The sequence below is a fragment of the Perognathus longimembris genome, chromosome 4, assembly GCF_023159225.1.
Source record: "Perognathus longimembris pacificus isolate PPM17 chromosome 4, ASM2315922v1, whole genome shotgun sequence".
NCBI lineage: Eukaryota > Metazoa > Chordata > Mammalia > Rodentia > Heteromyidae > Perognathus > Perognathus longimembris.
This window is the reverse complement of record NC_063164.1, coordinates 49,440,412-49,464,267: the sequence shown is the minus strand read 5'-3', so window position 1 is coordinate 49,464,267 and position 23,856 is coordinate 49,440,412. Positions and strand designations below refer to the sequence as shown.

General features: G+C 38.4%; 1 protein-coding gene across 4 annotated transcripts in view; it reads right to left on the bottom strand.

The window, feature by feature from the left end:
• Positions 1–661: 661 nt before the first annotated feature.
• The window catches only part of Chn1 (chimerin 1), a 159,155-nt gene continuing 135,960 nt past the window's right edge, over positions 662–23,856 (bottom strand). For all 4 annotated transcript variants that reach the window (XM_048345212.1, XM_048345214.1, XM_048345213.1 and 1 more), the window contains 6 exons: positions 19,153–19,237; positions 11,265–11,438; positions 10,449–10,526; positions 8,000–8,137; positions 2,811–2,916; positions 662–1,442 (listed from right to left, as the gene is read on the bottom strand). In XM_048345212.1, the coding sequence (XP_048201169.1) occupies positions 1,271–1,442; positions 2,811–2,916; positions 8,000–8,137; positions 10,449–10,526; positions 11,265–11,438; positions 19,153–19,237 (753 nt within the window). In that variant the 3' untranslated portion in view covers positions 662–1,270. The remainder of the gene's footprint in view (positions 1,443–2,810; positions 2,917–7,999; positions 8,138–10,448; positions 10,527–11,264; positions 11,439–19,152; positions 19,238–23,856) is intronic.

Here is a 23,856-nt window from a genome sequence, read left to right as displayed (position 1 = left end):
ACTCAAGTGATCCTTTCTGCCTCAGTTTCCTGAGTAGCTGGGACTACAGGTGTGTACCTCCACACTCAGCTGTTACTGTTGGAAACAAGGCAGAACTTTAGTTCTAGATGGGTGCTTATTTGAGAGACTCTGATGGTTATATGTTCAAGGCCATGTGGGTGGTGAGTGGCAGGATGAGGTTCAGACCCTGGGCTCCTAGCCCCTGGTGCAGACCTCCCAGCAGTGCTGCTGGTACAATGCACACCAACTCCAGACAGTTCTGATAAACCAGACTTTACAAAAACACAGTCTCTTTCCTTTTTCTGTTGAGTCTAGAATGTACTCTTATCTAGACTCCCCTAAAAGTCTGGACAAATATTCTAGATTTCTGCTAGAGTAATAAGAGAAGAAAAATAAATCTAATGAGTAAATGTCCTAATTTTAATCAGTTTTAAATGATTATTTTAGGACCCCGCTGTAAGAATTTTAATGATGTGAGAGAAAAGCACTCGGTATTAAATAAATGCAAATATATTTTCTAAATTTTCATTCATGACTAAAAAAACCTATCAACTTTTTAATTTCTAAAGGCCGTATTTAATAAATTAACAAATACATGCTGATAAAAACACCATGTTACAACTGAAAAGCAATAATAATTTCATGGAAAATATTCTGTGTTGCACATTTTTATTGGTAGGCTAACTTATTAAAGTAACAAATCTGGAACACATTTTTTGATTTTGCTGCAAAGAAAGTACTACGTTAGAGAAGAGCTAGGAGAAACCAGAAATGAATCATTTGCAAAAAGTGTGCATGACAGCCTAGGGTAATGCAATGGCTAGGGGTGCTGTTTCCCCATTTGTGTGTGCATGTGTATACAAGCATCAGAAATCAAGGGCATGGACCCCCCAAAGCAAAGTTATGACAGTTTTCTCGGGGAAACATGCTGGGCGACAACCACAGATGACCCAGGACGGAGAGGCAGTGCAGGCACAGGTCTGCTTCCTTGGTGTGGGGTTTTCCTTATCAAACAGGGGTAATCATGCAATAGTTTGAGTTTCTCTTAACATGATAAACACCCATGATTACTAGAACCAGAAAGCATGTGTTCACTGTTTACAAGGACAGCTGAGTGGAGTGGTGCTACAGAAAGACAGAAAGTTCCTTCATTTTAATCTGGTTATTTGCCCAAACCTCTAACCAGGAAATAATTCAGCTAGTGGAGCCAATTAAATTACTATAAAACATTCCTTCATCTGTAAAACATTTCTTTCCCTGAAAGTGAAATTTAAAATAGAATGTCTTCATTTTTGATAAGCAGCTCTACCACCAGTCTCTGATACCGTATATCATTTAGGGCAGCCATGGCGTCTAGTTCCGGGGATCTCATAAGGGTGGGACCAAACACTATCCCAAGGTTCTCAGCACTCATCAGATTCTCCTTCTCATGGAGGGTCACTCTGAAAGCACAAGAACAGATGACTGTGTAAGTCCAGACTTCTTCATTGGGCCTGAGCACGAAGACAAGCACAAGATCCACAGGAAAGATGTGATGACTTATCAACTCTTTTGCCAGGTTATTTCTGCATACTTCTCTGGAATTTCATAGTACTGATTCCCCTTAAAGAAGATTATGCTAATAAAGAACAGTGTGGTGAGGAATGAAGCTCATGTGTGAGTGAATGTACTGGGTTGTATGGCATGGATGGCATGGGGTCGACTGTGGATTCTCCTGCCCCAGTCGCAGGGATCAGGGTACTCTGACTGCTCCCTTCACCTTGCCTCCACCTTGGCTCTCTCGCTTCCTATGGGATGCTTTCACAAGTTGAACAGTTTATTGAGTGTCTGGGGGAAGAGCAGTTGAACCAGTGACGGGACACAGCTCAGAGGAAGCACTACTGTCACGGAGTCTGTATCTGCTCTTTGCTTTACCACAGCCATGGTGTAGACTATTATTTGAGTGTCAATCCTTTGTTTTAGTGGTTCTGTTTAATTGACACCCAAATATACAGCAAAGTTGAACTTATGAGTAGAGCTATAAGCATATTCCACAAAGGTTTCAGTTGCCTTTTCTAGGGTCTTGGAAGTCAGCTTGCTGATTCTCTAAGGTCCGTCCTGTGTCCCTACATGTTTACAAAAATCTGTTCAGTTTCTATTTCCCCAATGCTGTACTATTTTCCCAGTGTGATGAGCAAATTCCTGCCCCAGTTGCAACAGTCTCATTATTCTTCTCAGAATGAGACTCCCCTCATTTCCCATAGCCTATGTAACACCTCCTTGGAACTTACACCCTACCCTTCCCCCCCAATTCCCACGGTCCATGTAATGTGACCCATGTGACTGCCCTCTAAAAATGTTGTTTAAATTCCGCCCACAATGTCCACCCCCTGCACAGAGCAGCCCAGCGAGTCTGTCCCCCAGTAAAGCCTTGAGCCCATATTGGCCCCTTGCCTCTCATTTCTTACACTTTTAAAGAGGGGAAATGCAAATATCCAAGGAGTGACTTGCAAATTGCTTTGTTCTTACTTTTATTCTGTTGCAACTCTTTTTCCCCCTTCCAAAAAATCAATGCCTGTCCTTGGCAGAATATTAGTATTTCTAACATATTTGCAAATACTGGAGCTGCAAATACATTTATGTCAGAATTTGGCACGTGTGCAGTATTGTAGAGTATTTTTTAACATTCCTTTTCAACTAGGGTAATTTCTCACAAGACAATACATCTATGCAGGTATCCATTCATTCAACAGATCTCTTGTCCTTCCTTTCACCTTCACACATTTTAAGATCTGTATGTAATACAAGTGTAAGATTCCAATCTCACTTGCCTCTTTAGATGTGCCATGAGGTACCGGAGGGTTTCGCAGTGAGCAGGCGGTAACAGTTTCAATGCTTCATGAAGGGTTTCCAACTGTTCATCAGGATCCATAATTTCTAAGACAGCAAGTCAAAACCCAAAAAGAAATGCTTTACAGAAAACTGATACAAATGGCTCACTGGACACTATTCTGTGATGTTCTTCTCAAAATGTTAGAAAATACTTTTACACAGGTCCTTGCACACAGTTCTGGGAAATATTTTTTAACAGTAACCCACAGATTTACAAAGGCTCTTATGTTCAATGTGGCAACACTGTTTATTTGCATTTGGGGGAGAAATGTCTACTTTTTATTCACATGAATGTATTAAGAGTTGAGTGTCTTAGTCTAGCAACTATGGAAAATGGAAACTGAACATTCAGGAAATAAGTATGGAAAATTGAAACTGAATATTCAGGAAGTATAAAAAATTTAGATGAGTATGAACAGAAGACTCATACATGCAAGGACATTCAGGTGAGATCATCTTAGAACATTTAAGACATATTTAAAGGATGATGCATCATTCAAAATACTTTGAAAGCTGTGCTCCCCCATTACTTCCTGTAGAGATTCCATATATATATATATGGAATCCAGGGCATTGTGCATGCTAAGGCAAGTGTTCTACCCTTAACCTATACTCTCAGCTCTCTTTTTCAACCAAGAAATCTATTGTCTAATGTTTATCTGCTTTATTCTTTACACTTAAATTACTTTATGTTATATAAAAGCTTAAGTCTCCCTTCAAAGCACAAGCACTTTCTATTTCTTAGGATATGCAAAAGAACACACAGTGGGCTTGAATGGCAATTCTAAATGTTCTGTATAATGGCAGGACCCTTGAAGTAAGTGTGGCTCTTTGAAGAGTACATATTCATTTGGATATTTTAGATCTTCTTTGTCAGCCAAACCCCATCTCATTCCTTTCAGGCTAAAGGTTACATTTGATTTATCAATCATTTCTATAATCAGAAACAGTAAACATCTTTGAAATTCTGAAAGCAGAGAGAGAGAGAGAAAGAGAGAGATTGAGAGACTGAGAGACACACAGAGAGAGAGAGACAGAGAGAGAGACAGACAAAGAGATATTACCATAATACAGTCTTATTCCAGGATGGTGGGATGCATTAAAATTCTGGGTTCTACAACAGCCTCTCATGCTGGGAGTCCTAATTGGGATGGCATCCTTGAGGTGTTGGGGAGGTTACATTTTGAGCAGAACACAATGGTCAACACAAGATCAAAACTCCTGGTCTCTAACTTATAAAGCAAATCAAATCAATGGTAAGGTAGTTGAGTCATGTAAAAATTGGCATAAGATAAATGTAGTCATGGCAGATAGATTTGATAAATTTCAGAATATGAACTGTGACCAAAGCCTTTTAATTCAAAAGAAACGAATTATTTTACAGTTTCTGCTCATAGTTTCCTTGACTCCTGGTTCATTTCTTTGTAATGAAGAATGAATTATTTGCCTTTTGCAAATAAATGTGCTGTCTCAGAACTGTGGGACCTTTAGGAAGTGTTAATTTATTGCACCAGTACTATTTCAGGCACTAAAATGCAATAGTCCAATGTCTCAAATTAAGAGAAGAAATTCCATTTATTGTGGAAAGTTAGTTTTTTTTTTTAAATCACAGGGCTAACTTGAAACTACATGATTGTGAAAATTGAAAAAAAGTTTCTTTTTACTTCTCTTAATCTTTGCAAGGAGAACCTTGAACAAGTGTAGAATTAAAGGTAGTATTGATAGCTAGCAACAAGCAACAAAATTATAGTGTATTAGAATGATGAGGGGCTTTGGGAAATCAGTAAGGTAGGAAGCACAGCAAATGTGTGAGTTTGCAATTTTAAATGGGTGGCCAGAAAGGACCTCAATGAAAAAGAAGCCTTCAGTAAAAGCTCAGAGGGGAGGACAGAATGAGCTGTGTGGAGAGCTGGAGGAAGGATAGTTCCCAGAAGAGGAGCAGCAGGTATAGGTCCTGAGGAGGGCAGACTGTAAAATCTGAAGCAAGGTGGAAGCCATGTGCTTTGCTCATGGCAGCAGCTGCAAGTAATATTTCAAACTTGGGCCAATATTTAAGTAAAGCTATTTTAAAGTATGTTTTATTAATTTCCTATAGAGAAACCTAAGTCCAGGAAGAATAAAACTTAGCTAAGCAAAAGGGGTGACTCAGTGGCAGAGCCAAAGGAAAACTAGAAGACTGTCTTTCCCAGGGTTCTCTTTAGGAAGTTCAAGATTGCTGGGGCACAAAGAAACCTGTGTTTTGAGTTTCTCCACCTCATTCAAGACTAATGGCTTTTATAAGATCTTGCGGGATGTCTTCGACAGCCTGGGCTGGAGGACAGTGCCAGCACTAGGAGGAGGTCTCTGGTGGAGGTGTGGTTTTCACCATGTTCAGGCAGGTCCACAAATGTTGGCTTATTCAATAGCCTGGTCTTCCACAGTTTGCTTCCAGGAGCAGCCAATGTCTCAGTAGTGAGGAGAGGAAGAGGGGAGGAGGCAGACCCAGATTTCACAATGGGCTAGGAGGGAAGTGTACAGGCTTAGGAAGGCTATGAACAGGATGAAGACTATGGACAGGATGGCCTGACTTGGCATTCCTTCTTCTGCCCTTGTCTTTTCTTCTCAAAGGAAGGCTGCCACAACAAATTCACTAGAAGATGAACCTTCACCTGTCACTGCAGAAGAAAGCTTTTAGATGAACTCTGACTTCTATTGGCAAAGAATGCTAATAAAAGCCAGAGACATTTTCTGGGGCTGAGATACTACAAAAACAAAAACTAAAGACTGTTTAAGAATGACTGCATTGGAAGGGTCATCCACTCTTGTCCTTGGAAGAGTTTCCTCCCTTTTCTTACTCTTCCTTTGTGCAGTCTTTTCTTAGTTCCAGCAAATCAGGTAGTGTGCAGACTGGAGAGAACAAGGGTTCTAATGTGAGGTTTGAGTGTCAGAACCACGCCTCCAATGGCATGACCTTGGCCAACTTCTACCCTGTCATGTCTTCTTTCTAAAATGACACTGGATATAAATTGGCCTGACCTAGTATATGTTCTTTAATCGCCATTAGAGAAGTCAAGTAACTTCTCTCATCTTCCTCATATGCCTCTTAAGAGATGCCCATGCTTGTCCAAGGAACAAAGCACACTGTATTGTTAGAAATGACATGTAGAAGGACATGATGTTCCACAAAGCCGTTGCTAACCAAAATGCACCACACATATTCATATGAAGTATAGTTATTATGTGGAGGTTTTGGTGTCACAAACTTAGAACAGCTGAGACTGTAAGGAGAGACATTTGTACCTTGATTTAGGAAAGTTGCTTCCTTATGATGTGGTTTTATGGGCTCTAAGGAGTGAGATGGGGGTGTGCGGACTTCAGATAGGAATGCTGTTTCAGAAATGAAACCCACAACAATGACAAGTACTTTAGAAGAATTGAAAAAGGGAGATTTTCCTTAGCAACAGGGTGGGTGTAGGGGAAGAAGATGAACTCATCTGAAAGCTTGAGGCCAAAGACCTTTAAATCCAGCCATGAGGCTTGGATGGAATCTAGGTGGGGTGGTAGTGTAGGTATCAGAACAGGAGTTGAATCACGCTTTGTACTTTGCTAACTACCCTTGAGTTAGGCACAGTGCCAAGTCTTAGTTTTTCCTCCCAAAGAACACATACCTGTCCAGTTTGCCCTCCAAGTTCTCTTGGGGTCACGACAAACCAAATGGACAGAAAAGCCCTTCCGAGTGGAGGCTATTTCCAGGTGCTAATCAGGTTTATGAGTTCTCTGAGAGGCTATATCTGCCTCATAAAACAGGAGCTTGTAAACTCAAGTTTTCACAATCAGCACCAAGTTCCATTCAAGATGAGGGGAGTTTAGTTCCCATGGGAGAGACCCAGATCTTTCATACTCTTAAAGTTTTAATCAGTGCAATTTTCATGCTGTTCTCCACATGAAAGCTCAAGGTGATCCACAAGAAATAAGCTCTCTGAGGAATTAACCACAAAAATTCTCAACAAAAAAGCTCTGAAAGGGAAACTAAAAATCACAAAAAAGAAAGTTTGTGCTTCATCAAATTTCAAAGCCAAAAAGCAAATCAGTGATACTAAGGAAGTGGTATTATTATTTAAAGATCAAGACAACATATGGTTTTAAAGAGAAAAAAGCAAACTGACAGAACACTTATCTTAAAAACAAAAAATAGTAATGCAAACACTTAAGTTCTGTTTAAGATCTCCTTTCTTTAAAAAGTAAAATGTGATGCCAGGTGCTGGTGGCTCACGCCTGTAATCCTAGCTACTCAGGAGGCTAAGATCTGAGGATTATGGTTGAAAGCCAGCCCAGGCAGGAAAGTCTGAGACTCTTATCTCCAATTAACCACTAGAAAACCAGAAGTGGTGCTGTGGTTCAAGTGATAGAGCTCTAGCCTTGAGCAGAAGAGCTCAGGGACAGTGCTCAGGCCTAGAATTCAAGCACCACGACTGAAAGGAAAAAAAGAAGTAAAATGAAATACAGGTATAATTTTTGCAGCATAAACAAAATTTGCCAGACAAGCCTTTGACTTTTTTCTCATTTTCATCTCAAAGTTAAAAAAAAAAATCACTTCTTAGGACAAGGGGTAGTAGTTCAGTGGTAAGGCACTTGCCAAAGTTGTTAAGCCTTTGGTTCAAGAAATCTCAAATCAAACAAACCTTCTCAGTCTGCAACAGTGTGCCTTCAAGTTTACAACTGGTGCAGGTTTGTGAACTGTATGTTAAAGAGCTGCATACTGAGGACAAACACACAAAGAATACGAGTTTCAAAACTCTTATGGCAACCTGACAGTAATTTTTGCTTGCTGACCCTAACAAAAAGTAGTTGGCTTTGTTTTTTATACATTTTTCTAAGTGCCCAGTTATACTTGTTTTACCAAAGTGTTGGACCATATTTAAGAAGCATTGGTATATTTTTTTAAACTAGTACAAAAAAATCTTTGAATGTACAGTCATAGATAATGTTAGATAAGACTGTAAACTTCTTGTAAGTACACTAGCCATGAAGAAAGGCCCACGGAAAATACTTCATAAAACACATTCAGGATATAGAGTGGGATATTAGGAAAGTGGTCACCGAGAGGAGGCAGCAGGCAGGGTGTTGGGGAACATGCATTCACACTTACTGGCAGACTCTATGAACTTGGGGTAGGCGTCATATGTGATGAGTGGAATTGGCAAATCCCTGAAGTACAGTTTAAGTGCACCAGTGATAATGTTGATGTCTTCATACATGTTCACAGAAATATCTGCTTTCTCACCATCTTCAAGGATTTTAAGAGAAACAAAGTAGATAGCTGGATTTTAATAAATGGCATTTTAAAATATAACCAGATTTTAAAAGTAATCAATGTTCTTTCAATGAACATCACTTTTTTAAAAATGTTCTCTTCTTAAGTTATTTATTTTAATTTTAGACTACTTGAGGAGTCCCACCAAAGTAGTATTTCTTTTAAAAAAATTTATTTTTCTTATTTTTAAAAATTAATTTATTTTCAAAGTGATGTACAGAGGGGTTACAGTTTCCTTTTTCCCCCCATTTTATATAAAGATAAAAGATTGTGAAAAGGACAACAGAGGCACTTCCTAAAGATCTCTCAAGTATTGGAGTGTTGACATAAGAAGAGAAAGCACTATAAATGGAAAGGTGTTTTAGAAGGCCCTCATATCCTCAAGCAAGGCCCTTCTGCAATGTTCTGCATTTAGTACTCTGCATTTTAGTACTGGTTATTATAACTGAACTTGCATCTACTAAAGACTCAATTAGTACTTATTCTGAGCTAAATTTTATGTTTAATTGTTTTGCTTGGCTTTTGAAAATTTCTATGGATTACAAAGCAGACTTTTCATTAAAATTCAAATGGCTAAAAATCTAAAACACTGACATCAAGTGTTAGTGAGGATGTGGAGGAATAGGAATGCTCATTTATTACTAAATGGAATGTAAAATGAGGCAGCTACTGAAGAAGGCTGGTAGTTTCTTACAAAGTTTACCACATAACCCAGAAATATACTTCATTTACCCAAATCAGCTAAACATTTTATTTAAATTTATTAAAAAAATCTTCATGCTTATAGCAGCATTGTTCATAATCTCAAAAAACAAAAACAAAATACAGACACCAAAAAATCCCTCCAAAACTGGAAGTGATCAAAAAGTCCTTCAGTATGTGAACTGATTAACTATGGTATAGCCATATAATAAAATATTATTTAGGAGTAAAAAGAAATCAACTATCAAGCTACAAAAAGACACGGAGAAACTATAAATGTTAAGTGACAGTGAAAAGGCTTCATGATAGCCGGGTATTGATCCTAGCTAGTCAGGAGACTGAGATCTGAGGATCACGGTCTGAAGCCAGCTGGGCAGAAAACTCCCCCACAAGACTCTTATCTCTAATGAACTACTAAAAAAAAAAAAAAAAAAAAAAAAAAGCTGGAAGTGGCACTATGGCTACAAGTGGGAGAGTGCTAGCCTTGAGCACATGAAGGCTCAGTGATAGTGTCCAGGCCTTGAGTTCAAGCCCCAGGATGTGGTTAAAGTAACCCAAAAAACAAAAAAGAATAGGCTTCATGATATATGTATTTAAGGATATAGATCTTCTCTGGTCTTACTTTATTTTAGTAGTCATAGCAGAGACAATTTGGAAAGCCATAAAATAAACCATAATTTAAGTGTTATTCTCTATCTACATATTTAATTTATTATGATGGGACTAGGATTTGGGCTCAGGGTCATCTACTTGCTAGACAAGTGTTCTGCTATTTGAGCCATACCTGTAGTTGTTGTAGTTATATTTTGAAGAGAGTTTACATTTTTGCTAGCATGATGATACTAGAGTGCAATCCTAATAGCTGTGCCTCCCATGAAGTTGGGATTACAGCCACAGCCTGGTTTGTTTGCTGTGGAAGGATCTGCTATCCTCTCTTTTCCTTTCTTTCTCCCTTTTCCTTCCCTTTTTTGTGGGGAGGGGGACTGAGTTTGCCTCCAACCATGAACCTCCTGATCTTTATCTTTTGAATTGCTGGGATTACAGGTGTGAACTATATGCCCTCTGTAATGTTCATTTTTTAATGCTCTTTAAAAAGCTCCACTGAACTTCTCCTTGGTTGGCCCCTCTTTCCACAGTGGGACAGGTTCTATGTCAGCTCTTATGAGCTCAAACTTGGTTTTAGTCAGTCACACATGGTGATGAGGTGTTTGGGGGTCCTGGATGACAGCAGAGGTGGGTGGGCCATTTAGGCCCAGGACATCTGAGATCTCTGAAAATCATATCCTTTTACCTTTAACCTGTAGGTTTTTGGTTTAACTGATCTATGTCTTTTGGTGAGCATAGATTAGCCTTGTATACTCCAGTGTTGATCATATAGTTAAGCTTTATGCTTTTTTCTCACAATGAAATGCATTACTTTTAATACTGTAATTAAAGCTAATGCAAAAGTAAGAAACCATAAATTGAGTCTTTTGGGGATTTAATAACTACAAATCACTTAAAGATAATGCTAAAATGCCATAAGAATTGTGATTTTTTTGAGAGGTGGGGGCAAAGAATATGACCTAAGTTAAAGACATACCTCTGTCAAATGCCATCTTGACATCTTCAATTAGGTCACTGAATCCTGATACTCTGTATAGTCCTTCAGAATTAAGACCTATAAACAAAGAAATAAACAATAAAGCAAATATACGAGGTTGTTTCTTTGGATTCTTTACTTCAAATTTTAACTTCTTTTCATGCATCAGGCTGGGGATGTAATGTGTTGAAAGAAAAATAATATAAACATGATTAGAAACCTTTTCACACTTTTGTTTTAATATAAAGTGATTTCATTCACAGTTTCAAATTTTGACCTACTGGCACCTGGGTATTTATAATTTGGCTCAACACTTTGTCTAATTAGTTCAAATAATGTTAAAGTCTTAAGGGAAATAATTCATCACCCCAATTTCACCAAATGTTCTTTTACATAACAAAGGACAGAAACACTGGCTTGGGCCAGTTTTCTCACGTGGGAGAGAATAATTAGAGTGTAGCTCTGGTTTCTGGCCAAGGATAGTTTTACTAGGGCATTTATACTTTTGCATCTTAGACCTAAGAAAAATATAAAAAGCAAAAAATGAATTTGTTCTTGAAATTGGCTTTAGAAGAACAGAAGCATCAGCTGTAAATACGTCTTTAAGAATATTTTTTATAATTGGCTAAATATACCTTGAGATTAAGCCATTTACTTGCTAATTCATTTCCAGCTTTGAGAGTACATGACATCTGAAACCATTCTTCCCCCAATATAAAAAGCAGCACAGTTCTGTGCACTAGGGCACTGGAGATGGGCTGAGGACTCAGTGTCAGTGAGTTAGACTCGCGGACAGCTGCACAGGAAGGGCCTCACCTCTAGACTCGATCTCCCTGATGCACATGTCTACCACCATTGGCCGCTTAGTGATGTGTGCTTTCACAAGTGTTGTTAGGTCACAGCTGTACACCTTCTTCACATGCTTCAAGTCTGGCTTGCAGTCATTTGGGACCATCTTGGAACACTGCTTATGAACATTCAAACCACAATCTGTGTAAAGAATACAGGAAACATTGATTATTTTCAGTTTTGAGAATTGTTGGAGCACTGCTTTAGTAATAGATACTTCAGATTGAATTGGGGGTTTCTAATAGTTTCCTCAGGGTAGAGAAATAAGAGATCCTTCTTTGCTTTCATATAATTTCAAGTATAATCAACAAGGCTGGAATTCTAGTCTATGTCTCCTCATTTACTTGCTATTTACTTGTACAGGAAGGAAAATTTTTAAAAAGTTTCATTAAATGTTTATAAAACACAATGCTATGCCAAATAGCCAATGTTGTGTTTTGAATGTATTCCTCTCCCAAAATTCATGGGACAGGGTTGAGAGATGTGGCCTTCTGGGAAGTGTTAGGTCATAAGTCTCTGCCCTCACCCTCCATGAGTGAGTGCTGCTATTAAAAACTCATGTAAAATGGTGGTAACAGAATTGGCTAAACGTGTAGAAAACTAAAGTTAGATCCTAATATATCACCCTGTACCAGAATCAATTCCAAATGGATCAAAGACCTTGAGGTAAAAGCAGATATGCTGAAAATATTACAGGAAGGAATTGGAGAGACACTAGAGCTCCTTGCATAGGTCAAAACTTCCTGAATAAAGACCCAGAAACACAACAAATCAAAGAAAGGTTGGATTGCACTAAACTGCAGTGCTTCTGCATGGCAAAGGACCTAGCCAGCAAAGCAAATAGAAAGCTCACAAAATAGGAGAAGATAGAAGGCTCACAGATTGGGAGAAGATCCTCACTAGCTATACAACAGGAAAAGGCCTCATATCTAAAATATAATTAGAGCTCAAAAACGTAAATCCCCAAAAAACAAAGCCACAAAGAAACAACCACCCCATTAACAAATGGGCTAAAGACTTAAAAGAGAGACTTCTCTGAAGAGGAAATAAGAATGGCCAATAGATACATGAAGAAATCACCGGCTATAAAAGAAATGTAAACCCTAACAACATTGAGATTCCACCTTACCCCAGTTAGAATGGCCATTATCAAGAAATCTAATAACAGGGGCTGGGGATATAGCCTAGTGGCAAGAGTGCCTGCCTCGGATACACGAGGCCCTAAGTTCGATTCCCCAGCACCACATATACAGAAAACGGCCAGAAGTGGCGCTGTGGCTCAAGTGGCAGAGTGCTAGCCTTGAGCGGGAAGAAGCCAGGGACAGTGCTCAGGCCCTGAGTCCAAGCCCCAGGACTGGCCAAAAAAAAAAAAAAAAAAAAAAAAAAAAGAAATCTAATAACAGATGCTGGCCGGGGATGGGCCAAAAGGAAATTCTACTACACTGCTGGTGGGAGTGTAAAATTGTCCAACCACTCTGGAAAGCAGAGTGGGGGAGGGAGGGAAAGTGGAAGAAAATCGACAGAGGGCGCAACAATGTTCAACAAAAGTCTATGCAACTATAACTCCTATGTACATCACTTTGACAGTAAATCAAATTTTTAAAAAAGGAAAAAAACCAACAACCCCAAACCCATGTAATGGTGGGATACTGTTTTTTGCCCTATGAGGACACTGACTTGCTGCCTTCTTCTGTGTGCAAATGCAGCAGGAAAGACCAAACCTGAATCTTGGACTTGACTTCCTTATCCTATAGTATAAGAAATTTTTGTTTCTTATCAATCACCCTGGCTGATGTATTTTGATACTGCAGTATCAGATGTGAACATGAGATATTGAAAAATGAGTCACAGAAGAGGAAGGTACTTGCCACTGCAGGTGAACATAGAATTCAGGATGGTGCTGACCGCAACTGTAGCACTCTCCAGGGAGAGGGAGCAATTTGGCTTTTTTTTCCACAGGGTTATTTGGAGAAGAGTAGGTTTGGCTAAAAGGTTTCCAGTCTACTAGGCTGACCTTTGTTTGTCCAGTGGATTGGCTAGAAAGAGGAGGCTTTTCTGCTCTTCTTGCCTATTGGCATTTATGGGTTGTGAGCTTCTATCATGCCCAGGACAGTATGAGGAGCAGAGACAACACACACCACCATGGAATTTGTTGCTGGATTCTTACAGTTATGAGTCCCCTATGTGCTTTCCTTCTTTCTCTAACTTTCAAAGTATTCTCATACTTGATATAAATACCTTCTTACAATTTTATTTCATTTTTATAGTGCTAGGTATTAGAATTACTGGAAGGAATAAAGTGAAGAGATACATATATCCAGCTTTGCAAGAACTAAAAATCTCTTACATGGTAAGAGCTGGGGCGTAGTGGCTCAAGCTGGTAATCCTAGCTACTTAGGATGCAGAGGCCAGGGGATTGCATTTGGAAGCCAGCCTGAGCAAGAAAGTTACATCTCAACCAGTGGCTGGTTTAGTGCTATTCATCTGCTATCCCTGCTATGGAAAAAGTATAATGGCTGGGTGCTGTGGCAATGCCTGTCATCCCCAGCAACATGGGGAAGCACAAGTAGGAGGATCATAGTGCAGGTATAAAGAAGGACCCTACCTTGAAAGTAAGGTAGAACTCTTGCCTAGCAAGCACAAAGTACTGAGTTCAAACCTAGTACTGATTTTTTTAAGAAAGTATAAAATTCAGAGCTGAGTATGGCAGCTCATACCTGTGACCAGCTATTTTGGAGTCAGAGATAGGGAAGAATCCTAGTTTGAGGCTAGCCCAGGCATTTAGTGAGACTCCAACTCAACCAATAAAAAAGCTGGGCATAGTAGCACATACCAGTCAGTCCCAGCAATGTGGGAAGTAGGAGAATCATAGCCCACTGTCAAGGCATAAATGCAAGACTCTATTTGAAAAATAACTAAAGTAGAAAGGGCTGACAAGCACCAGCTTTGAGTTCAAACTCCAGTACTGCAAAATAAATAAATGAAGTACAAATTCAGCAAAATTTCATAATTAGGTGTGTCTCCTAGTTTAACTATATCAACACAGATCACAGATTGAGTTGGAAAGGGTCCTTGGTAATAATTGTCACTGATGACAGTGAAGCTCAGGGTGGCTATAACTTGTTCAGATATTCATCTAGAAGACCAGTAGTGCTGAGATTTAGTCTTGGAGCACTGATTCCTGGCCTGTGTACTTTCCACACTGAGTCATACATGCTTCTTTCCACAAGTAGTACACCATGTACTCTGAGTTAGTTTTCAGCTTGGAAGATGAAGTTTGCTGTTTTTAACTACTGTTTGGTAATGTTCATTATATCCATTATTATACATACTTAAAAAAACACTGCTACAGAATCCAACAGTTATCTATTTGACTGATGTGATGAGACTTCAAAAAAAAAAAAACTAGTAAAACCTGACCATTATATTCTTGTTTAATCACATTCTATTCTATATACAGGTACACATTATCAGGAAGAGGCATTAATGGTTAATCTGAATCTCTTCCCTTCTCAAATTACTTGGGACTCAGTAAAAACAGGATTGATACATGAAGCTCAGATTTAAGTGTTGAAGGAAAAGGGAAATGTTTTCTAAACAAGTAATTCTCCTTTTCATTTGAAGAATGTGAAACAATGGGAAAATACTACTATGTTCAATCTGAGCAGATTTCAGTGATGAAATATTCAGCATGAGTACAGGACAGGGAAAAAACTAAAGTTCTTTCTACACCTTAAGTTCACAGTGCAATATGCCAGCCCTGAGCTTGCTCTGAAAACTGCTGCTTCAGGAACTAGCAGTGTATCAGGGTTTCAGTTGATCATTAAGTCTCCTTTTGGTTTTCATTTATTTATTGAAGTAATATAATCCCTATAATAACTCCATTTCTTCCAGGGAGGCTCTGTGCGATATTTATGGAGAAAAGGGAAAGGCCATAGATTTCATTTGTTATATCTCTTGGTTTGATATTTTTATGTTACGGTACTATTAAGCCACATTTCTCTTCCAATTTCTCAAATTAATAAGTATTGAATAAGCAAAGGTACAATGGAATAAAAAATAAATTATATCTCTTCTGTTTTAATACAAATTTTTCTTTACTTAGACTACTTCTCCTAGTTAAAAAAAAACCTAGATTTTTCAGGGATTGACTACTGTGAAACACATGTATACTGTTTATCTAGGAAGCAGAAACTTTGGGGAAGGGGGCAGTTCTAGAGTTTGAATTCAGGGTCTTGAACTTGCTAGGCTGGCACTCAACCACTTGAGCTATACCTCCAACTCTTTTTGCTTTTATTTGGTTTTGAATTGGTTCTCAAGTCCCCCCCTCCCACTCCCCAGAAGCAAGTTTGGACCATGAGTCTCCAACTTACACTTCCTTCCTAGCTGGGATAACAGGCATGTGCCACCATATCCAGTTATGGGCTGAGATGGAGTCTGTTTGCACAGGCTTGCTGAGAACCATGACCCTACCAATATCTGCCTTTCAAGTAGCTAGTATTGCATGGGTGAGCCTAATGATACCTATTTTTCTAGAGCAAATAACAGATATTATTTACATTGTACAGATAGGATTAAGGGTTGGCATAATTATAGTAATGTATGTTTTTTTTTTTTTTTTTTTTTTTTGGCCAGTCCTGGGCCTTGGACTCAGGGCCTGAGCACCGTCCCTGGCTTCTTCCCGCTCAAGGCTAGCACTCTGCCACTTGAGCCACAGCGCCACTTCTGGCCGTTTTCTGCATATGTGGTGCTGGGGAATCGAACCTAGGGCCTCCTGTATCCAAGGCAGGCACTCTTGCCACTAGGCTATATCCCCAGCCCAGTAATGTATGTTTTGGAAGATAATTATTTTCTATGAATGCTCATATTTAAATGAGTTTTCTTTTTCTCTCTTTTTTTTTTGTGGATAGTACTGCAGGGTGAACCAGGACTTTGTGCATGTAAAGCAACTGCTTTAGCATGGAAATATTCTTCAGTCTTAAGTTTTATTCTTAAATATCTCTCTTAGACATTTCTCTCCCTACTCACATTCTAATATATGTATCACACATCATTACTTTCACAAATTAAGAGGAATACCTTGTTCTCTGGAATAGTAAGAAAATATTACTTTTACATGAGTTTTCATATTCTTACTGGTTTACAAGAATGACCACAACTTTTAGGGGCAGACAATCAAAAACACTAATTAAGAGAAAACATATTAATTCCAGTTTTTTTCAACCTAAAAGTGCTTTCATATGAAAGTAATAAACTCTATTGGTAGGAAAAAAAACTTCCCTATTCCTGAAATGTTTGGACATAGCAATGATAATGCTAACATGAAAACTATAAAGTCAATTTAATAACAAAATACTACAATAACATATTCCTTCCCAAAATATTCTCAGAAGGCTAAAATAGAAATAATCCAGGAATGCTGGTAAATAATCTTTTTTGGGGGAAAGAGATGTTTATAATCTCTATGATTACATTATAATAGATTAATCACAATCCGAAGGATGGGAATCACAGGAAGATGATGTAAAGACACAAACAAGAAGAGGTCTGAGAAGAGAGAAGATGTTATGTACTTAATTTTGAAGATGAAGGAAGGGGCTCTGAGCTAAGGAATGTGGGTAGTGACCAGGAGCTAAAAAAGGCAAAGAAAGAAATGAATCCTCCCACTACAGCCTTCAGAAGGAAACAGACTGGCAAACAACTTCCTTACAGCCCTGAGAAACTGACTTTGGATTCCATAACTGTATAGGATAATAGATGCATGTTGTTTTCAGCCATGGAGTTTATGGTAATTTGTTGGAACAGAGGTGGGAAACTAATACACTAGCCACTAAACATTGAAGATATTTTCAAGGAAAATGGTAGGCTTACTGCCATTTGTAAAGATGTATATGTATATGTATATGTATATGTATATGTATATGTATATGTATATGTATATGTATATATCTGCTTTTGATTCGTAAAACAGCTTTCTTGGTTCTGTTTCTTTTTTCAAAAATCCACCAAGGCAAAAGAGGTTGTCATGAATATGTAATGGGATGTTGGAAAAAAGAAGCAATTTTGTATGCCATCCATTCTTTAAAGAAAGGAGGAAAGAAGGAAAAGAAGGAAGGAAGGAAGGAAGGAAGGAAGGAAGGAAGGAAGGAAGGAAGGAAGGAAGGAAGGAAGAAAGAAAGAAGGGAAGAAAGAAAGGAAGAAAGAAGGAACAAACACTGGGTGATGTTCAAATCAGCAGGAGGCAAAGAAACTGTATGAATAAAATTGAATCCAGCTAACACTGTAGCAGGCAAGCTGTCCCCTCACTGAAAGCTTTGGACAATTTTTTTTTTTTTTTAAGATAGGCTCTCTCCATGTAGCCCAGGCTAGCCTGAGATCCTCCTATTTCTGTCCCCTCATCCACCTTGTGTACTGGGATTACAGGTATGTGCTACCACACTTGACTTAGTAAAAGATTATTGCTTTGGAAAGAATATTCCATTTGCTTTTAACAAAGCACAATGTGAAATATTCTGAAACTCATCACTTTATTACCACTTTCTAGCCTACATTCTTCTCCTCCAATTCAAAGACATAACCACAGTCTTTTGAGACTCCTCACTACACTGTCAGTCATAATAATAATGATTCCTTATGAATCCCAATCCAAGGTGGAGCTAGTACCTCTGCACAGTTCAAAGTCCACACCTGGGGTGTGCCTATCCTAGTCTATGGCAAGGAGGTTTCAGCATGGCTCCAGAGAGTGAGCCATGCCTACAACCTTAGAATATCTAGTGAGGCAGGAACAGTAACCAAAAGAAGATTGATTTGGACCAGTCACAGGCAACACATTTTTTTAGTAATTTAGGAAATATTTCCAATGTAAAACTATATTTTAAAGGAGATATAAGAAGATATTTAAGTTCTACAAATAAAATAGCAGAAAGAAATATTATGATCAAATATTATACATTTAACATAAATGATTATTTTTAAACCTATGCTAGAATTCCTAGCAGTTTGAATAAATGGCAAATATGAAATATTATTGTTCTATACAAATAAAGTCTCATAAGATGTGATTAACTACTTGTTTAATGAACTACTTCACTAAATCAGGGCATTGTGTGTGTGTGTGTGTGTGTGTGTATACATGAGTGCACATACATTAGAACAAAGAAAATCACTTATTTAGGGCTAAATCTGATTACAATCTGGGAAAACACAATTTAAGTCTCAAAGATGTGCTGCCATGTTGGGTATTTCTTTATGCATGAATCTTAAAAGTTTCTAAATTTAAACCTTAAATACCATGGTCATATTTTACAAAACAGATTTGGTATATTCAAGATTTCAAAATGTCACAAAGGAAGTATTAATGACTAAGTGAATTTTCAGAACTTGGTAACCATCTTTAAAGATAAATTCACAATTTTTTAAAGCTTTGACTTCACAAAAATTTTTAGTAAGGACAATCCAGATTAACATTATATCTAAAATTCTGTTTCCAAGGAAACAATCGTTAAGTCCCAGTGCACTGCTTTAAAAAAATCACTTTTACAAATTTAGTTACTGTGACATCAAAGGCAAAGTATTAAATATAACTGCCTTACTTTCATCTCCCCTGTCAGGCTTTTAAAACAAGTTGACTTTTCTTTTCTGGACCAGATCCCTACTCTTTTTCTATCCCATAAGTGCTAGGTTAAGGGCAGATAAAATCTTAAATTTCCAAAATGGTTGAAGAATTCAGCCAGATGGAAATATATGAGAGTAGACTGCCTCCAGTACATGGTGTATTTAACAGTGAACTTCCTAACACCTTGTTCTTTAGAACTTCACAGCACAGCTAGTGGAGAGAAGAGGGAAGTGCTCTCACCTGCACATTTCACTCCCTGAGCAATGAGGCCCCACATGAAATTGGCACAGTATTCACACCAGTGTGGTCCTCGGAATGTATGGACCTGAAAAAGAAACAGGGCAAAGTGGTGACAAGATCACACACATAGGTGAAATTGTTCAATATCAAAGCATGGTATGTAAGCTGAATTTGTGAAAGAGGCAACATAGCTACATTTGAGTGGAATTGATAAAGTTAACATTTTTTTCAAAGCTTGATTTCTTCTTTTAGAAGTGATGACAAATCAAATCGATATTCTGCAATTTACTGTTGGAAGCTATTTCTACAGTGAAATTTTCCAATGAGTGTCCTTAGGCATAAGCATCCTCTTCTATCTTACCCAAATACCAACATTTGTGAACATGATGATATAAACAAGGATAACAAGAAAATAGAGTATGTGCTGGATTTGCAAGGATTTCGTCAGATGATCCACCTTCTGTTACCACAGTGGGTTACAGATGTTACTGATTAACTGACCAGCTACAACCGAATCATCAAAAAGTACCAATTTTGTTCAGATAATTTGATTTTATGTTAACAAAGAGAACAAATATATTTTACTAAGTACAGAAGCTGTAGCTAATCAGAAATTCTGAGTAATTATTCACTAAACATTCCAACTCATAAAGATTTAATTTATTTGGTTTCTTTTTTTGCCAATGAAGAATGCCCTAAGGAAAGCATCAAAAAATGCTAAGATACCCATGCTTTCTTTTCTTCCCTTTTTGGAGATGGTGCCTGGCTCTTTTCTCAGGTTGGCCTGGAACTTGAGATGCTCCTGTCTCAGGTTCTCAAGTGCTGGGATTACAGGTATATGCCCATACACCTAGAGCTCAAAGAACTTTACACACAGGAAGAGTATTTCAGCTTAGTTCATGTGAAAAGATTACTAGAACACAAACACAATAAATCTGAACCCTGGACATGAAAGAACAACATAGACAAATTTGAATATTAATACTATTTGAAATTTCTGAGCTGACAATGCACTACAGAAAAGGAGCTTCATGGGCATCACTGGTTTTCATCAAATTAGACTTAGAACAATTTCTATACATGATTTCACCCCTGCAGAAAACAATAAAACAAGAGTGAAAAATCACAAAGTATGATGAGTTGATTTGAATACAAGCATTTCCAAAATAGCTACTTGCAAGAATGAAATGCACAGCTGAAATTGTAATTTTTCACTATTGTTATATTATTGACCAGATTTTAGAAACCAAGTAAATAGCTTTAGAGTGTGTAGGGTGTGTAAATGTGCGTGTTTGTGTGTGTGTGTTTGTGTGCTACAAAGAACATTTTTTGAACTTAAGATGCCTCAAATGAGATTAAACATATATTCCATTTATAAAAACTATGATTAAAAGATAAATCTCAATTTTAGAGAAGTTAAGATGTAAAATAAGATGTATATATTAGAATCAGCAGTCAAAATTCAACTTTCGCCAAGTTATCCATGAGACTGCAGTGGAAACCTCAGGGCTCATTTGAAGTACTTATATGCTTGTGACTATGGCTGTCTCCATGCAAGCATGAGTATAATTTTTTTATACTGACTTGGAAAAGTTGGCCATAATCCTTTCTATGTCTTTTATGGGAAAGGGTCAGGAATGCAGACACAGTTGCTTCTGGATTGTTAATGATGTTCAGAGCAAGGAAATTGAAGGCATTTCCTGGAGTTGCTGAGGCAGAGCCCAAGATCAACAGTAAGATCCTTGTGATGTCCCTGTATATGTCTACATTTCTCAGAATGAATAAAGTCGATTAGAATGTAATCTTGCCTTACTTTGGTAGGAATGTAAAGTAGCTAGCACTGATTCATGCTAAGAGTTATATAATTGTGAAACCAGTTTATAGGATTGTGAAGTTAATTTTAGACACTGTGGCCTGTCGGCTGCCAGATCTCAGGATAATTCAGTATCATATACTTGATGAGATGAATAAAATCAGAATAAAAGTTTGGAGGAAATCTCAAGAATTACTTATGGGCTGAGAATGTTGCTTAGCAGTAGAGTGCTTTCCTAGCATGGATGAAGCCGTGGGTTCGATTCCCCAGCACCACATAAACAGAAAAAGTCTGAAGTGGCACTGTGGCTCAAGTGGTAGAGTGCTAGCCTTGAGCAAAAGAAAGCCAGGGACAGAGCTCAGGCCTTGAGCTCAAGCCTCAGGACTGGCAAAAAAAAAAAATAAAGAGAAAAGAAAATGTATCCAATGCCTAACGTATGAAACTGTAACCTCTCTATACATCAGTTTGATAATAAAAATTTGAAAAAAAAAAGAAAAAGAATTATCTCGTACTTATCAGTTCTCTCATGATAAAATGTCTGAAAGCTGCATTTGAAGAGCAGACGAGTGGCTGATACTTTATTACCTACACAAAAAGAATGAGGCAAACAGCACTGACTACCAGACATGTTATAACAGAACCCATTCTTTTCCTGCCTTTACTGAAAGCAGTGAGTGTGGCATTTTGGAAAGCATGGAATACTTGTTCATGTTACATTTGGGAGGTAGGAGGCTTTAACTGTCCATATATGCTTCATGTTCTCCAATAAAAGAATAGGAATGTATTTCAGAAAACAGTCATTAGGAAATTGCTATTAATATACTCCATTCTTGGGACAGCTTTTTCATAAAGATATTTTGAGCCACTTAGGGCTTTTAAAAATTTTTAATCACTTAAAACATGGCTTGTGTAGTAGCCCCTAGGAAAACTGTCCTAGAAAGAGGCCTTGTAACAGAAGCTTGCCAAAGTTGTTTAACAGTTAACTAGTTCCCTTTGGAATTGTTCATCTAAACTTTGTATTTATTCAGTTTCTTTTGTTCTATAATCTCTGACTTCATGATACTGAGGTGGGTTTGCAAAATTAGCCTATTATTGCCTTTTGGTTCTTCTTTAAGCATTTTTATTCATTCATAGACATTTAAGTGATGACAGATAAAAAGGCACATATTTAGGGAGCTCAGGTAGGTTTTCCTGGCAAACAGTGTCCAGAGCTTTAATGAGAGGGAGGGGCACTGTTCAGGCCCCTCAGGCTGAAGATGCAGCCCAAGCTGAGCTCAGCCACTGGAGGGGAATGGGACCATAGAATGGACAGGTGTGTGCATTTGTGCACACGTGGGGTGTGAGTGCTTAAATGAGCAAGGTGTATTAGGAAAGGTGATTCTAAGGAAACCTAAGGTATAAGCCATGGGAGCAATGATGTGGTGATTGTAGAGTTGCTCAGAAAGCCAGTGGTGATGAGGCAATGAATGGCATAATGAGATACCACAGGGAAGACAGAGAGGGCCCTAGCCATGCCTACAAAGGTACACTTTGCTGTTGAGCAATGAAGGTTCATTGGAGCTTTTTGAATACAGTGATAACCAAGGGGGCAGAGGAAAAGAGACTGGATAGAATACTGTTGCTGCCATCCAGGCACTGGGTGATGTGGATATGAACTTGGGAGGTCGGTATGAGAGAAAGGGATAGACAGCACGGAGTGATTTAGGAAGCAGAATCAAGAGGACTTACTAATGGAACAGGAGGTAAAGGAGAGAAGAATCCAAGCTAGCTGTTAAGGTGCTTGGTATTACAGGGATACAAAAGTAGAGGGAACTGTTTTGAGGAGTGGAAACAGCTCACTGAAGATTCATGGGACAGATCTGGAGCTGGAATCCAAGCAAGCGGTTACCTTTTTTTTTTTTTTTTTGGCCAGTCCTGGGCCTTGGACTTAGGGCCTGAGCACTGTCCCTGGCTTCTTCCCGCTCAAGGCTAGCACTCTGCCACTTGAGCCACAGCGCCGCTTCTGGCCGTTTTCTGTATATGTGGTGCTGGGGAATCGAACCTAGGGCCTCATGTATCCGAGGCAGGCACTCTTGCCACTAGGCTATATCCCCAGCCCAAGCGGTTACCTTTAAATCAGAGAAGATGGGAGGGAAGAGGGAATGGCTGTCAGCAGGATGGCTGTCCAGGATTGGTAGGGTTTTGAGGCCACAGAGAAAAGGGAGTTCATACCTGACACAGTGTGCATCAGGAAATGAGTTTACAAGATGAGTTTGGTGAAGGACTAACAGAACCAGACCTGGTCAAGAATTTAGGTAAGTTTTTAGACTCAGGGCAAGTTTTTTCCTGATGACACAGAAATAATAATATCTAGTGTCAAGGACATTTAGAGTGACATATATTTTCTTTTCAAATGGGAAACTGTGCTATATTTGAGTTTACCTAAATGTGAATTTTATATACATCTTTACATTATTACCAGTGATGCTGATATCATAATATTTTACCTACTCAGAAATGAGGTCTTTCTTAAAATTTGTAGCTGGACGCTGGTGGCTCATGCCTGTAATCCTTGCTACTCAGGAGGCTGAAATGTGAGGATCATGGTTTGAAGCCAACTTGGGCAGAAAAGTCTGGGAGATTTTTCCCAATTAAGAAGATGAAGGTGTGATTCTAGGGTAAGATTAACCTTGTGAAAGCAAGCTGAGTGAGAGCAAGGCCCTCAGCCCACTAAAATCAGTTGAATATTTCATAATAATTACGAGAGGGAAATTTTGAATGTTTTCAACACAAGAAAATGATAAATGTTTCAGGTGATGGAGATGCTACTACCTTGGTCTGGTTATTACATATTGTACATTACATTGAAATACTATATTATGCCCTCATATATATGCAATTATGCAGAAATT